We start from the raw sequence: 16,217 nt of genomic DNA, 5'->3' as shown, positions 1-16,217 counted from the left end.
TCTTTGTACGCGGGCATACGTCGTAGTACGCCAAGGTGTTTGACAAATTTTCCATGCTTGAAATTTTTCGACCTATGCCAGCATATGACTCGCACGTTCCACATACGCTTGGCTATAAGTTGCAGGCACGTTACGCGATCATTGACACACGTTACTTGTAAGTTACTCATAAGTCAAAACACGTCGAGGTAATGTTCAGCGTACACGAAATTTATTTCTAACCTATGAGTAACGTGATGTAGGCACATTACGCGATCGTTGACACACGTCGACACACATTACTCATAAGTCGAAACACGTCAAGGTAATGGTTAGTGTCAGTGTTCCAGACTCCCTGGTTCTTTGGGGTTTTTTTTTTTTCTTCGGTATGACGGTGATGTTGACACTTCGATTTCGAGTGCGGTTATGATTTAATATAATTAATAGGCTGCCGCTCAACGATTTAAATCATAACCGCACTAGAAATCGAAGTGTCAACCTCACCGTCATACCGAAGAAAAAAAAAAAACACCAGGGAGTCTGGAACACTGACGCTAACCATTACGTCGACGTGTTTCGACTTATGAGTAAGGTACAAGTAACGTGTGTCGACGTGTGTCAACGATCGCATAACGTGCCAACAACTTATGCCAGCATATGCGGAACGTGTGTCATACGCCGAGTACGTCGAGAAATTTTCAACATGCTGAAAATTTCTCGACGTACTCAGCGTATGACGACGTATGCCAGCGTACTCTTAACGTATACAAAACTTACCCATCACATATTCGACGTGTGCCAGCTTGGTTCGGCAAATTTTTCATACGTCGGCATACGCTGGCTAAAGCGTCAAGGTGTGACAGCGGCTTCACACTTCGATGTCTAGTGCGGTTATGATTTGAATCGTCGAGCCACAGCCTATTAATAGCCTACACCACGTGATCATCGGCGATACGCTGCCGCGCGCTATGCATGAATTAGACTATGGTTGGGCCTAGGTTGTGAACGCCGACAACACGCTCAGCATTCATTGGTACAAGTTATCTATATGTGATTGAAACGTTCTGTGTACGTTACTAATACATTATGCATACGTCCAACACGTTATTATATGCCCAAAACTTAAAAAACCCATCAATAGTTCAGCGTACGCCAGCGTTTTACATACATTTTGATACGTTGCCATACGCTGGCTAAAACGTCATGGTGTGACAGGGTCCTTAAGAAGCACCAACGCTCTGCACAGAGTATTGATATGGTCCCAATCTCCTCCTCCTCCTCTGTTCCCTCACCTTTAATCGCCTAAAGGTCACAACTTTAAACAAATCTTCACGAAACTTGACCAAATGGTGTTGTTGGTCCGATAATCCTATTTATGAGGTCAAAAGGTCAACATAGGCCAAAGGTCAACTTCGTCATTTTTTTTTTCTTAAACGATTTTCATCTGATTGACCTCAAATTTGAAGAGCATTTGCATATAAGGTCACTAAATTCAACCACCTATTATTTTTGAGGTCAACAACTTGGGTGCAATTTCTAAAATCCTCAATTTTTATCCGATTGACTTCAAATCTGAACAGGATTTGCATATCAGGTCAATTAATTCAACCACCAATTAATTTTAAGGTCAACGGTCAGTGAATAGAATGGCCTAAAAATTAAGTCAGTGAATCGTAAACTAACACAGGCCTAATTTCTAAAATTGAGAGATCTAAAATTGAGGCCAAAAATACATATATATAAAAAGATAAGATTATATATATAAAAAGATAAGATTATATATATAAAAAGATAAGATTATATATATATATATATATATATATAAAAAGATAAGATCATATATATAAAAAGATAAGATCATATGTATATATATATATATATATATATATATATATATATATATATATATATATATATGTATATATATATATATATATATATATATATATATATATATATATATATATATATATATATATATATATATAAAGATAAGACATATGTATATATATATATATATATATATATATATAAAGATAAGACATATGTATATATATATATATATAAAGATAAGACATATGTATATATATATATATATATATATATATATATATATATATATATATATATATATATATATATATATATATATATATATATATATATATATATTTATATATATTTTGTTGTGGTTGACGAAATTCACAAACCACCATTCAGGTCCCTTAGGTGAGATATCTCTGTAAGTATATGTGTAGTTAGGCCCAAACCCGTTGTTTCGAGGGAATAAATGTCATTCATTCGGGCTGCGACTCTTCAGGATAGCCGTTTTTCTTTTACTATCTTTATTTTGGACCAGCCGCCATTATTACCACCACCAACCACGTCTCAACAGCCATCACACAACAACCACCAACCACAACGCCGCTTCACAACAACCACCAACCACAACACCGCTTCACAACAACAACCACCAACCACAACGCCGCTTCACAACAACAACCACCAACCACAACGCCGCTTCACAACAACCACCAACCACAACGCCGCTTCACCACAACCGCCACGACCTTTACCGTCACAACTCGCCACCATCTCATCCACACCATCTCGCGCCACTCGTGGGCACCGATACTGGACTCGTGCAGGGCGCGCACCGAGCAGCGTATTCAAAAACATCACGGACTTTCCGCAGAAAACGGATCAAAAACGACTCACGCCAACTTTTGTTCCGTCCAATCGGCGAGCTGGGGCGAATTGGCCCCGCCTCCAGGGCGTTGGAGTGAGGACGCTATATGCAAATTCATGGATCAAAAAGCATTCACGCCCACTTTTCCTCGGTCCAATGGGGAGCCAGTTAGAGAGGTGAAGGGTCGGAGGCAAAGGGTCAAGGGTGAAAGAGCGAAGCCAAGGGGCTTATATAAACGGCTGCGTTCGTCAGTAAAGTCAGTGGTGCGGAGTTCAAGAGAGTCGTCGGTGGAGCTGGAAAGAAGTGGGAGAAGTCAAGAGTGAAGAGTTGGGACGAGCCAAGAGAGGAGACGGAGAGGGCGAGTAGACGGAGCTGTGGAGAGGTGACGGCGGCGAAGGCGGACGAGGGGGTGCTCGCGTCGGTGCCTGGAGCTGCAGAGGGAGAGCCCAGCAACGCGACCGAGGTCGAGGAGGAGACGCTCGCCGCGGGACCCAAGACAGGGTGATATCCTCCTTCTCCCGAGCATCAGCAACCCCCTCCTGTTTCCCCCCCCGCGCTGAGATAGTGCGACAAAGGGGGCCCCTTTCCCACCCCCTACCAGACACTGTCCGCGAGGCCCGCGGAGTTGAGGCACCACCGCCACTTCGCGTCTCATCATCAGACGGGTAGGCCCGACCCGGTCTCGGCCCCAGGCCCGCCTCATCCTGGAGGGTGGTTCTCTTTTCTTTTGCTTTGGGAATATGTGTTGTCGGCGCCGTCTGTGAAGTAAAATTGTATAAGTGTTGCCGTGTGCCCGGTAGTCGGTTAGATCTGCATTGTTGCATTTGCTTTTTGTGTAATATTGCATTGTCTTCTTCTTTTACATGTGCTTTTGGTGGAATTGTATATGTGTGCTTTCCGTTCATCGCGAAATAAATGTGCTTCATGTTGAACTGTTTTCCCGCTTCGCTTCGTCTTTTCCTCTATTGAATCTCCATCCTGCTTCACGTAAAGGGTTGGTCGTGGGCTAAAACGCCCAATAATTAATCGAACCGTCGAGGCCGACGAATAACACCGCTCGGTTATCCCGATAGTACGGAACGGGTCGCTTAAAGTGGCCCGTGTCCGAAGTCGACCTGCGGCGAGGTGCGATCGCCCGGTCTACCCTCCGTGTGGGTACTTAGGTAGGTCGAATTTGGCGAGCAACCCTATCCCACGCGGGGGCCGATTGGCACGATCGTGGTGAGACCGAAAGGTCCACCCGTGACTAGTTCCCGGCATTAGTCCGAGAGGGTCACGACTGGATTGTCCGTCCGGTGGGCGACGTGCCGCGATTCGAGTTACGTGGCCGTCAGCACGCCGGCGGGCGCAAATCCGCAACACTGGTGTCAGGTCGTGCGATATAAACCCATCGCCCTCCTCGCGGCACTGGTATCGGAGAACGGGAAAACGTGCTCTCCTGTCTCCAATTAAATTCACGGGAATCGGTCCAGGGGTGAGAGGAGCGACCCCCGATTCACTCCAAATTACGAGCGAGCTAAATTAACCCTTTACGAGAAGCAAGATGGCGTCTCAAGGCGAGCGGGAGCCGGGGGTATTAGAAATGGATGTAGAATGTGTAGAATCCATGGCTCAGGATGAAATCCCCGTGCAGGAAATGTTGATTGTACAGGAAAACGAACTCGCCCAACTGAACCCAGAGCCCGAAATAGGTGCGGCAGCAGCCGCGGTGTATGACACCTCCCCTCCCCCTCTCCATCAAAACCCCCCGACCCTTGCCGAAACGGCTCACCCAAGCGCACCCGACATGGCCCAGCTATGCGCCATGCTGGCGGCAATGACAAATGAAATGAAAAACGAAATGAAAAGGATGAACGAAAAGATAAATGCGAACATGAACGAAAAGATGGATGCGAATACACAACAAATAAACGAAAAGATGGATACAAACACAAACGAAATGAACAAGCAAATAAACGGAATGGAAGCAAACATGAAGGAAGAAACGAAAAAGCTGCGGGGTGAGACGCAGAACATGGGCCGATGCCTGCAGGCGGGCATGAAGGCCGTTAGCAGGGAGCTAAAAATGGCGACTCCACGTGTAGGAACGAACAAGCTGGGAGGGGGTACAACAGTGACCGAAAGGGAAAAATTAAATGGGGAGACCAAAACGTGCGAGACGAGACACGAGGTGACGACAAAGGAAATAAAAATAGTAGAGACAAGGGAGGTAAAGGGTGAAGAGGTGACTGAGTTGGCAGAGACACGGGAGATGGGAACGATAGAGGGAAGACTGCACGATGAAGACGGGGTAAGTGACGCACACACACACACGGAGGTAGTGGAGGACAATGGGGGTGAGCTCGCGGAGCGTGTAGGGACCCAGTGCGAGCAGCTGGATGGCCTCCTCCAGGAACGAGGGGAGGGAGTATGCCCCCTTGAGGCGAGTCACGACCAGGTGAGTTCGGTCGTGCTTTGCGAGTTCGAGGGGAGGAGTGCTGTGGACAGGTGCACGGAGAGCTTGGGGGGTATAGAGGCCCCGGGGACCCTTGTGGGGACACGAATCCCCAGTGTAGTTGTCCCTGTGTGTGTGGTGCAAGGTGTGAGTGCGTCCCCGTGTGTGGAAGCGACCCCGTGTGTGAGTGGTGTGGTGGCGATGGTGCCAGAGTACGTGCTTCCCAGCACGCCGTGTGTGGATGAGGCACCGTGTGTGGAAGAGGCCGTGTGTGTGGATGAAACGGCCAGTGTGGATGAGGCACCGCGGTTGAGTGCCCCCGCGTGTGTGAGTGAGGAACGGTGTGTGGATGAAACACCGCGGTTGAGTGCCCCCGCGTGTGTGAGTGAGGCACGGTGTATGAGTGAGGAACGAGTGAGTGGAAGGCCGCGAGTGAATGGAGCACCACGTGTGAGTGGTATGGTTTATGCAAGGGAGACCGTGTGTGTGAGAGAGTGGTATGTGAGGGAGATGTCGGTTGGCATGCGGGAGCACGCAGCCGCGTCTCCCGGTGTGAATGTAATGGAATGGGGTGTGAGCGTCGTAACACGCAGGTGTGCGCGTGTTGAATGGCGACGACGACGGCGACAGAAGAAAGAAAGCCGAGTAGCGGCTGTAGATGTTTTGCGCACCGTGCCGGGTTCACCCAGCAGTGAGCACGAGGTCCGTGCTGTGCAACGCACGAGGCCCCCACGTGCTCGCTTGCGAGAGTGAAGTCCCGGTCCGGAAACGCACGCGGTGGTTTTGCCGATCCCGCGGACGGACAAAGTTTAGGCAGGATTTCGGATTTGGACCGGACGGGTTCTCCACGCGATCGTGTGTGTTAAGCTCCAACGGGCAAAGCACATGTGTTCGTGTGGGGAACCCCTCGAGACGTGGGGCTTGTGTTTTTTTTTATGCGCACGGTGACGCCATGGCTGCACGTGGGGTTGGAATCCGGCAGGAGGGGTATCCCTGCCGGATGGTACCGTCCAAGGAGGGACGAGGTACACGTGCAGCTGCATGACGTCACGGGCAGGTGCAAAGTGCACGAGCTGCGAGTGGCCGCGCTGGTGCTGCGCATGAAAAAAAAAAAAAAAAAGCAAGCCTCACTTTCGGGTGCACAGGATTCCTGGGCAAGGGGTGGAAGACCCCCTTACTAGGGCACAGGATGGAAACTAGTTAGGGGGAAGGGTAAGCTTAGTTAGACCGACTTCATGGGGCAGGGGTAAGTCCTCATGGAGTCCGTGGAATGGATGAGTCAGAGGGATTTAGCGACATTTAGGTTGGGAAATAAAATGATTTTTTGATTTTGGAGACAGTGACAGACTTGTGTATGTGTAGAGTTGACGTAGCTTAGCTACGTAGTGTTAAAAGGAACGTGCTGTAGTTTAAGGGACGACGTGGGAGCACGAGTTAGTTAGGGGATGTAGTTAGGAGGATGGCAGAGTTCAGCGGTGTGTGTGTTGAAGAGTTGGTGAGTTGTGAGGTGAGCACATGATGAGTGAGTGAGGCCAGCGGGTCTGCGTGAATGGAGCGAATGGGGAATGCATGGTGCGATGAGTGATTGGGGGGAGGAGTGACTCCCGCCCAAGGGACCCCGGGGTCAGTGTAGAGTGAGTTAGCTGGGTTAGTCAAATTAACAAAAATGGAGGTTGTTTTGTTGTTGGTGGGAAAGTAGGCTCGAAACCAATTTGGAGGGGTGCAGGAGCCCTGTTGACGGGCTGGGAGCGTGGCTGCGAAAAGTGAGTATCGCTGAGTGGGTACCCCGGGCACCAGGCTAGTCGGCCGTGGTAGGCCAAGGGCCCATGGGGGGCCGGGATAGCGTAGTGGGCACGGGTGCGCCTGCTTGGTGCGGGGGCCCGGGGCGCCATTAGCCGCGTGGGCAGTGTTGTGGGCAGAGGTGACCCTCGGAAAGGGGCCTGGGAAGCCAGCCTGCCACGTGTGCGTTTCAGGGGAGGTGCCATGGGGGGCACTCCCCGGTGTTAGGGAGCTGGTAGGCTCGGAGGCAGTGTAGTGCCCGGCGGTGCCATAGCGGGAGATTCGGCAGATGGTCGTGCCTGCCAAAGGGAGCCACGTGTCCCAGCCAAGAGACCGTGTGAGGGCACGGAGAGAAAATTGGGGGGCGAGGCCCGAAATTGTGAGGACACCAACACAGGCGACGGGAATCTGGGTTGTTAGAACCAATAGTTTAAGCGAGAGGCGCTTGTTGAAAGCCCCGGGGTAGTTTAACAGTTAAATGGATAGGGTAGATTAGGAAGTGTACCCCTCCGCACCATCCATCCCCTCGCTCTCGTTGTGGGCCGCTGGACCCACTTTGGTTATAGATCGCCGAACTCTGGGGAGGCCATTCTGAGGCTTGAGTTGGGCCTCGACACAGGACGCTAGCTCTCCCTTATTCCCCTCCGGGAAGGGAACGTAGGGGTTGGGAGTAGGCTAGGTGACAGGATAGGTTAGCCGAACAGAGACGATAAAGGGGGTTAGGGGTCGATTTATAGAAGGGAAGTAAACATAAAAATAAAAAAATAAAAATAGTTGGGGCTAAATTGGGGTTTGACAAATTAAGGGAGTGGGTATGTACAGTGACAGGCAAAGGCGATAGGTGGGAGGGAGACAGGTAGGTAGGTCCGAGCCCGCCTTCCAAGTGGCCAGCACCACCGCACTCCCTCCACCAACCTCCACGGAACGGCAAAGGCTGGCCAACTTCATCGGCAGCTGTTGTTTTGCTGCGAGGCCTGTGCTGGCTGGATCGTCTGCAGCTGCTGTGCTGCAAGGCCTGTGCCGGCCCACTTCATCTGCCGGCTGGCTGTTTTTCTTCAAGGCCTGTGCTGGCCAGTTCATCTGCCGGCTGTGTTGCCTGCAGCGGCCTTCTTCTGCGGGCTGTGTTTGCCTGCTGCCTTTGCCATGCCATGCCCACTGCCCCTGTTCACCAGCCCCGTTCAATTTTTGCCCCCCCCCTGTTCATTGCCATGTGCACCAGGATCAAGGCAACAGTTTGCAAGCTGTAAGAACTGCCCTGTTGGCAGCTACAACACGGGCCTGCAGTGGCGGCCCGTGCACCGTGTTTGCGTCCATCCATTCATCCATCTATTCGTTGTGTTCATTGCGTGTGCCACTTGAGCTGGCACGGAGACTGCATTTGTGCAGCCCATGCACCGTTGTGGTTCACTGCGTTCAGTTCAAACCATTCATCCATCCATTCGTTGTGTTCATTGCGTGTGCCACTTGAGCTGGCACGGAGACTACGTTTGTGCAGCCCATGCACCGTTGTGGTTCACTGCGTTCAGTTCAAAAAGGAAGGCTTTGGACTGCGTGTGAGCAGCCGGCCACGTTCCCTGTCACCTGCATTGTTTTGAGCCAGAGACTGCATGCGAGCAGCCTGGCTCCCTGCTAACTGCTTTCTTTTTGCAGAGTTCAGTGATCCTGGGCCATGGTTTAGTGTAAAATTTGTAAGTTAAGGTTAAGATGTACTGTAAATATGAGTGCGCCCCCGGCATGTTTGTCTTAGCGCCGGCAATTTTATTTAAGTCGTCCGTGTGAGTGAGTTTGTTTAGGTAGTTACTCAGCCCTTAGGTTATTTATTTTGGGGACACGAAAACCATGAATGTCGCACTCAGGGATCCGTAGGTAAAATGTACTAGGGGAAAACTACACATGATGGCACACGAAAATTTGACGACTCGGGACGAGTCTGTAAAAAGGGGAGGGGGTAGTGTTGTGGTTGACGAAATTCACAAACCACCATTCAGGTCCCTTAGGTGAGATATCTCTGTAAGTATATGTGTAGTTAGGCCCAAACCCGTTGTTTCGAGGGAATAAATGTCATTCAGTCGGGCTGCGACTCTTCAGGATAGCCGTTTTTCTTTTACTATCTTTATTTTGGACCAGCCGCCATTATTACCACCACCAACCACGTCTCAACAGCCATCACACAACAACCACCAACCACAACGCCGCTTCACAACAACCACCAACCACAACGCCGCTTCACAACAACAACCACCAACCACAACGCCGCTTCACCACAACCGCCACGACCTTTACCGTCACAACTCGCCACCATCTCATCCACACCATCTCGCGCCACTCGTGGGCACCGATACTGGACTCGTGCAGGGCGCGCACCGAGCAGCGTATTCAAAAACATCACGGACTTTCCGCAGAAAACGGATCAAAAACGACTCACGCCCACTTTTGTTCCGTCCAATCGGCGAGCTGGGGCGAATTGGCCCCGCCTCCAGGGCGTTGGAGTGAGGACGCTATATGCAAATTCATGGATCAAAAAGCATTCACGCCCACTTTTCCTCGGTCCAATGGGGAGCCAGTTGGAGAGGTGAAGGGTCGGAGGCAAAGGGTCAAGGGTGAAAGAGCGAAGCCACGGGGCTTATATAAACGGCTGCGTTCGTCAGTAAAGTCAGTGGTGCGGAGTTCAAGAGAGTCGTCGGTGGAGCTGGAAAGAAGTGGGAGAAGTCATGAGTGAAGAGTTGGGACGAGCCAAGAGAGGAGACGGAGAGGGCGAGTAGACGGAGCTGTGGAGAGGTGACGGCGGCGAAGGCGGACGAGGGGGTGCTCGCATCGGTGCCGGGAGCTGCAGAGGGAGAGCCCAGCAACGCGACCGAGGTCGAGGAGGAGACGCTCGCCGCGGGACCCGAGACAGGGTGATATCCTCCTTCCCCCGAGCATCAGCAACCCCCTCCTGTTTCCCCCCGCGCTGAGATAGTGCGACAAAGGGGGCCCCTTTCCCACCCCCTACCAGACACTGTCCGCGAGACCCGCGGAGTTGAGGCACCACCGCCACTTCGCGTCTCATCATCAGACGGGTAGGCCCGACCCGGTCTCGGCCCCAGGCCCTCCTCATCCTGGAGGGTGGTTCTCTTTTCTTTTGCTTTGGGAATATGTGTTGTCGGCGCCGTCTGTGAAGTAAAATTGTATAAGTGTTGCCGTGTGCCCGGTAGTCGGTTAGATCTGCATTGTTGCATTTGCTTTTTGTGTAATATTGCATTGTCTTCTTCTTTTACATGTGCTTTTGGTGGAAATGTATATGTGTGCTTTCCGTTCATCGCGAAATAAATGTGCTTCATGTTGAACTGTTTTCCCACTTCGCTTCGTCTTTTCCTCTATTGAATCTCCATCCTGCTTCACGTAAAGGGTTGGTCGTGGGCTAAAACGCCCGATAATTAATCGAATCGTCGAGGCCGACAAATAACACCGCTCGGTTATCCCGATAGTACGGAACGGGTCGCTTAAAGTGGCCCGTGTCCGAAGTCGACCTGCGGCGAGGTGCGATCGCCCGGTCTACCCTCCGTGTGGGTACTTAGGTAGGTCGAATTTGGCGAGCAACCCTATCCCACGCGGGGGCCGATTGGCACGATCGTGGTGAGACCGAAAGTTCCACCTGTGACTAGTTCCCGGCGTTAGTCCGAGAGGGTCACGACTGGATTGTCCGTCCGGTGGGCGACGTGCCGCGATTCGAGTTACGTGGCCGTCAGCACGCCGGCGGGCGCGAATCCGCAACAATATATATATATATATAAAAAGATAAGATATATATATATATATATATATATATATATATATATATATATATATATATATATATATATATATATATACATATATAAAAATCTTCTATATACATATATAAAAATCTTCTATATACAGTGCTCCCTCGCTATATCGCGGTTCACTTTTCGCGGCTTCACTACATCGCGGGTTTTCAATGAAGATGCGCCTGATGAAGAGGTGCCTCCAGTAGAAGAGATTTAATGCTCTTCTTGGCTGTGCAGTACGACATTCATCTCATCATAGTCATCTTCATCGTCATCAGTACTGCACAGCTATCATCATCATCGTCATATCTTCATATGTCAGTACCCATAATACGTTTTTTTAATATTATATAGTGCAATATAGTATTTTTTAAATTATTTTTGGTCTTAGGCTTTGCAGCCCCATGAAGTCGCATTTCCGATGAAATTTTTTTTTAATTTTTTTTTTTTAAATAACTGATTGAATGTGTGTGGGGAAGGTGAATAAGAGTGTGTGGATACTGTATAATGGTTTAAAATGTGTTTAAATATATTTAAATAATTAAATTAATATGTGGTTTCTACTTCACGGATTTTCACCTATAGCGGGTGGGTCTAGAATGCATTAACTGCGATAGGTGAGGGAGCACTGTATATTCATTAAATACTTATTTATTAAATTTGCTTGTGTGTCCATTCATCATGGGCTCGAGTATAAACCTGTGTGCCTCCGTTCTGGTGAAGCGCCAAGCTGCTTCTTTCCTCCGCATGCCAGAATTGTCTGGAATCTCGGCTGTAAGTCTCCAAGGGAAACTGTTCGACTATCCATCCAGGTCAGTGTTAACTACCCCGTCCACGACAACTGGATCAAGGGTCGGGATAATTAACTTAACCCCTGGACACGACAGTATTTTAGAAAGTCATTTGAGGTTAGTTGCACAAAGCATACCCAATGCTTATCAGTAACATTCTTTCAAAATGTACTTATACCTACAATGGAAGAAGGTTGGGGGCGAGGGGTTAAAATCGTAAGATTAAAATGAATAAAAAGAGAAGGGGAGGATACAGGAGAAGGTTTGGGGACCATCGAAGGTCTCGAGACTAACCAGTTGGTGGAGTAATGGTTAATGGTTAGTGCACCCGTTGAGTCTGGGATGTCGGTGGTTCAGACCATGGTTGAGCAACACTGAAGACCAAAAATGGTACGTGTTGCTTCCTTGCTTGATGCTCAGCATATAAAAATGATAGAGCATGGACAAACTACCTTAGGTTGGAAACTATTGCACAGGGTTGATAAGCCTGAATGCAAGGTCTGCTCTTGCATTGAAGTTCCTTATGAGGGAACTCGTATTTAAAGAAAGGATGGTCGAGTGTGGGTAAAGGTGGAGAGAGAAGTGAAATGTTGGGAGAAGATATCTGGAAAAGTAAAGGAAGGGAAGCAGTTACAGAGCAAACTGTGGGATGGTCGTAAAAAATAAAAAAATTAAAAAAAACATTTTTACATTTTCAATAAGCAGATGCTTCCTAAAAGGAGAATCCTTGGTCTCTGGTTTCCACAACGACCAATATATTGATATAATATGATGGTCAACATCACCCTGAAGTAACTTGTACCCGTCCCTTTACTGAAATGAATATGTTAACACGCTTGATGAAATTTCAATCTGGCTATGAGGCAGACAGAAGGATGGGGTTTGTTTGGGGAAAACAAAAACATACAAAAAAACACCGGTACTACAAAAATGGAAAATTATTTTGCACATGTATTCAAACATCATGTCATCAATCATAATATTAATTTCACCCAAGATGGTGTCAGAATTTCTGTGAATGACTAAAAATATGACTGAGCATAGTTCAAAACAAAGCAATATTCAAAACAGGAAGTGCAAATTGCTATACATCTTTACCTCCCACAAATGGGATAAGTTTCACATTTCCAGCCACCCTTATGAAAACGCACCTCCATCGCTGTCTCTTCTGGTCCAGGTCACACTTGCACGCCATGACCTTCTGGTTGGCCTGAACCTCAACACAGCGCTTATGGGCCTTGTTGAATATCTGAAAGGAGTCGTCTAAACCTGGGTATATCAAAAACAACATGTATACATGTACGCCCCAATTCTAAGGATTTCTATAAATGCGCAAGAGTTTAACTTTGTTCTTTGCACTCCCATTTATCCAAGTGAGCCTTTTTACTCGGCCATGGGGTTATACGTTAGTGAATAAACGATTCGTCTGGACCTTAAGCACGATTTTAGCAACTTAATTTTCTTTTTCTTTCCAGGAGTGAGGCCCTTGGAAGAACAAGGTAGATCTGACATGGGACAAACATCAAGGGGATGATTGAACAGGATAAGAGAAAAGGAGTGAGGAAACACGAAAACTAGTAAGATGATTGGGTTAGGAAAAGTTAATGGGGATAATGATGAAACAGAAATGGGAATGACTTACAAGTTTATCAAAATGGCTGTTCAAGCTGTGGACATGAATGCACATTCTAATAACGTTTCCCGATTTGCTGACATAACTCCTCATAAAGGGTTGTTAATTATCTGCTCTCCCACACCTCACTTTTATCACTCCTTTTCCCCTCATTTTACCCCCCCCCCCTTTTGCAACTCCTCTTTCTGGGTGCATGATAAATTAAATATTTCGTCCAAAAACAATTTCATTCATATTCATAAAAAAAATTAAATTACAAAGCAGTGTCTGCATTCTTCCATGGGTTTCCTTGCATCTGGCAATACAACTGTGGATACACTCTCTCCCACACCCACCAAACCATAAGCAAACAATAAGTAGAAAATTACAAGGTAAAATAAATAAATAAATACACAGTTGTAGTTGGTGGAGAGGTTGTGGGGGGGAAGGGGGAAAGGACAAGAAAACAGTACTTAGAGAAAATTGCTTTGCAAGCAGGATAATCCTGAAAACAAAAGCAGGAAGCAGACCAGGCTTAATCTCATCATCAAGTACTGAGTTTTGTTTGGAATAGTTCTATCCCTGACAGATCAGCAAAATAAGTACCAACGAACATGTGGAGAGAAAGTTTATATGATAAAGAGATCAACCTCATAAGCACTTACAGGTTACAGTAATGAGGAAAAAAAATTGGCACATAAATACTTTGCTGCAAACAGGAAAGATGCTACATTAATTAATTTGGTAAATATCAAAGTTCTACTTGATCAGGATTCCCCAGAAAAAGGGAAACACCATTTAATTCATGCAACTCCATTAACGAGCAACCAATTTGTTCTGCGATATGCCATTCCACCTGAACCATTAAATTATCGAATTCCCCAGAAAAAGGGTAACACAATTTAATTCATGCAACTCCATTAACGAGCAACCAATTTTCTCTACAATATGCCATTCCACCTGAACCATTAAATTCTCGAAAATGATTTTCAGATGAAATAAAATGGCTTACCCAGCAGAGCCATACTTGGAAACAAAATGCAAAACCATAGGAGTAACACCATGTTCCAGATGAGCCATGATTTCGTCAAAGAACGAGACCCAATGATAACCATTGCTGATAATGAAGGAAGTGTGCTCAAGTAGCAGTCAGTGGAGAAAGAGCTGATCTCCGTATTTATCCTGAGGGTGAGCAAAGCATAAACAGGAAGGCATGACTTGAGGCACATGCTAAATTGGCCTTCCAAAATTTCGTCCCCCTCCCTCCTTCCGATCACCCCTCTCAAGCAAAAATGTATGTTTTTTATTTTATTTCTCCAGGCGTTTGATTAATTAACAGCAACACAATAAACGGATAATCATAAATATTATCCTTGATAATCTGAAAGGTTACAAATATTGTCCCAATTTCGATGACAAATTAGCACAAGAGCAAATGAAAATCGGTTTATAAATCCAATTTTTTTCCTTCTTTTGGAAACTAAACGAGTGGGGGTACATTAAAAAAAATTAACAAGCAAGATATGACACATCAGGCATTTATTCAAAATATACAGCCATTACGACAAAATAAGCGGACAGGCGCATCGCCATGCCTTACAACAGTGCAAGTCGTTGAGAGAAATTGAGCAAACACAAAAAAATGTTCAGTCAAAAGACACAGAATTAAAGCTCTCCAGTAATCTGCAATTCAAAACTTGGGAAGGGGGAGCAGGGAGGGAGGGGGAGGAATCCCTGAACGTTTGTTTGATGAAAATAGTCTTGTTCTTAAAAAGGCAAAAAGTGAAGTTTTTTTATTGAAACAGTGACCATGAAATTCTTACTCAAAACACCAGTTCAACCTTAGAATCGCCAACGTGATGCTTGATGCGATACCTTGATCCATCTTGATGTGGGACGGTACACAGCGTCACCCCCCAAAAAAACCCACAAACTCAACGTGGTGGAAGAAATAGCAATCAATATCATGAATGAACGAATAAATGAACACATAAATGGGTGAGTAACAGACTTTGAAGTTCCATTTCAAGCAATTCTAATCATGAAATAAAGCAGCAAAAAGATCTGCTGCGAAATTCCCGAATTTTGCGTCACATGGATTTTGCATTGTGCACACTTTTTGGTTTCAGTCATTTTCTGCGAAACAAACAGCCAGGAATCCATAATAAACACAACGTTCTTACAACAGTCTCTTCAATGCTGGAAAAACAAACAAACAACAAAAAAAAAACTTAGACGTTACAAAGCATCAGCAAATTAAACAAATCAAGCAATATTAACAACCACATGTTAATTATGTTTCTTCACATCTGACTCCACAAGGGTCCATTCTTGTACAAGCTGTCGTGTGTGTTTGTTCTGTGCGGGGTATTGATGAACCGTGGATATGATACTAGAAAATGGCTAACTTTTATATCTGCTTAGGAAGGAAGGGTCTGATTCATCAAAAATATAAACAAACCACAAAAAGCACAAACACTGTTGAAGAAATGAAATTACTGCACTTGTACCAAACACGTCACAACATTCAAAATTAGCTTTGTTGCGCAAATGGCAAAAAGAGGAGAAATTGGGGGTGGTGGAGAAGAGGGAGAGACAATGAAGGGTGTAATATTTCGTTTAGCAAACCAACACAGGGCAATTAAGAAAAAAAAAAAAAAAAAACAGCAATGAAATAAATCAGTGAATATTATTGGAGAGATCAAACAACAACAACAACAAAAGTGGAACATTGGCAGCATCGGCAATGAAAAATAGAACCAGAAAAGAAAATAAACAGGCAGTTAAATAAAAAAAAAATGAAAATCAAAAGTTTCTCAGAACATTCTGCACAAAAATAAAATTCTTTAAAGTATTTTTCCTCAAATCCTTCATTATGGGTACATTTGATGTGCCCGTTTGAGGGAGCGAGTTCATTTCTTGTACTTCTCCTTTCCATTGTCACTGATGACGCAAATGTGCTGGAAATGCAAAAAACGAGGTTGAGAGTTAAAAGTCTGTTACTTCATTGCACAGATCGTGTGTGTGCAATGGGGATGTTTCACATTATCGAATACAAAAAAAGTACGATGACAAGGTTGGAGACAAGGAAGATTAAAATGAGCTCCGTCCAACCGACCGAACCATCATCTGTCCATGTACTTTT

The 16,217-nt window shown here is 46.4% G+C and overlaps 2 protein-coding genes across 4 annotated transcripts in view; both read right to left on the bottom strand.

Moving 5' to 3' along the window:
- The window catches only part of LOC147014269 (macrophage mannose receptor 1-like), a 150,372-nt gene extending 135,962 nt beyond the window's left edge, over nucleotides 1-14,410 (bottom strand). Inside the window, exons 1-2 of the mRNA XM_085852082.1 lie at nucleotides 14,085-14,410; nucleotides 12,612-12,729 (exon numbers count right to left, since the gene is read on the bottom strand). Of these exons, the coding sequence (XP_085708208.1) occupies nucleotides 12,612-12,729; nucleotides 14,085-14,301 (335 nt within the window). The 5' untranslated portion in view covers nucleotides 14,302-14,410. The remainder of the gene's footprint in view (nucleotides 1-12,611; nucleotides 12,730-14,084) is intronic.
- Nucleotides 14,411-14,594: 184 nt separating this feature from the next.
- HPRT1 (hypoxanthine phosphoribosyltransferase 1) overlaps nucleotides 14,595-16,217 on the bottom strand; it is an 80,855-nt gene continuing 79,232 nt past the window's right edge. For all 3 annotated transcript variants that reach the window (XM_085852099.1, XM_085852101.1, XM_085852100.1), the window contains one exon: nucleotides 14,595-16,032. In XM_085852099.1, coding sequence (XP_085708225.1) covers nucleotides 15,985-16,032 — 48 coding nt within the window. In that variant the 3' untranslated portion in view covers nucleotides 14,595-15,984. The remainder of the gene's footprint in view (nucleotides 16,033-16,217) is intronic.

The sequence above is a fragment of the Eptatretus burgeri genome, chromosome 13 (assembly GCF_056783735.1).
Source record: "Eptatretus burgeri isolate ZD-2024b chromosome 13, Ebu_testis_v1, whole genome shotgun sequence".
Classification (NCBI taxonomy): Eukaryota; Metazoa; Chordata; class Myxini; order Myxiniformes; family Myxinidae; genus Eptatretus; species Eptatretus burgeri.
The sequence above is the reverse complement of the archived record's forward strand: the minus strand, read 5'-3'. Positions and strand labels throughout refer to the sequence as shown.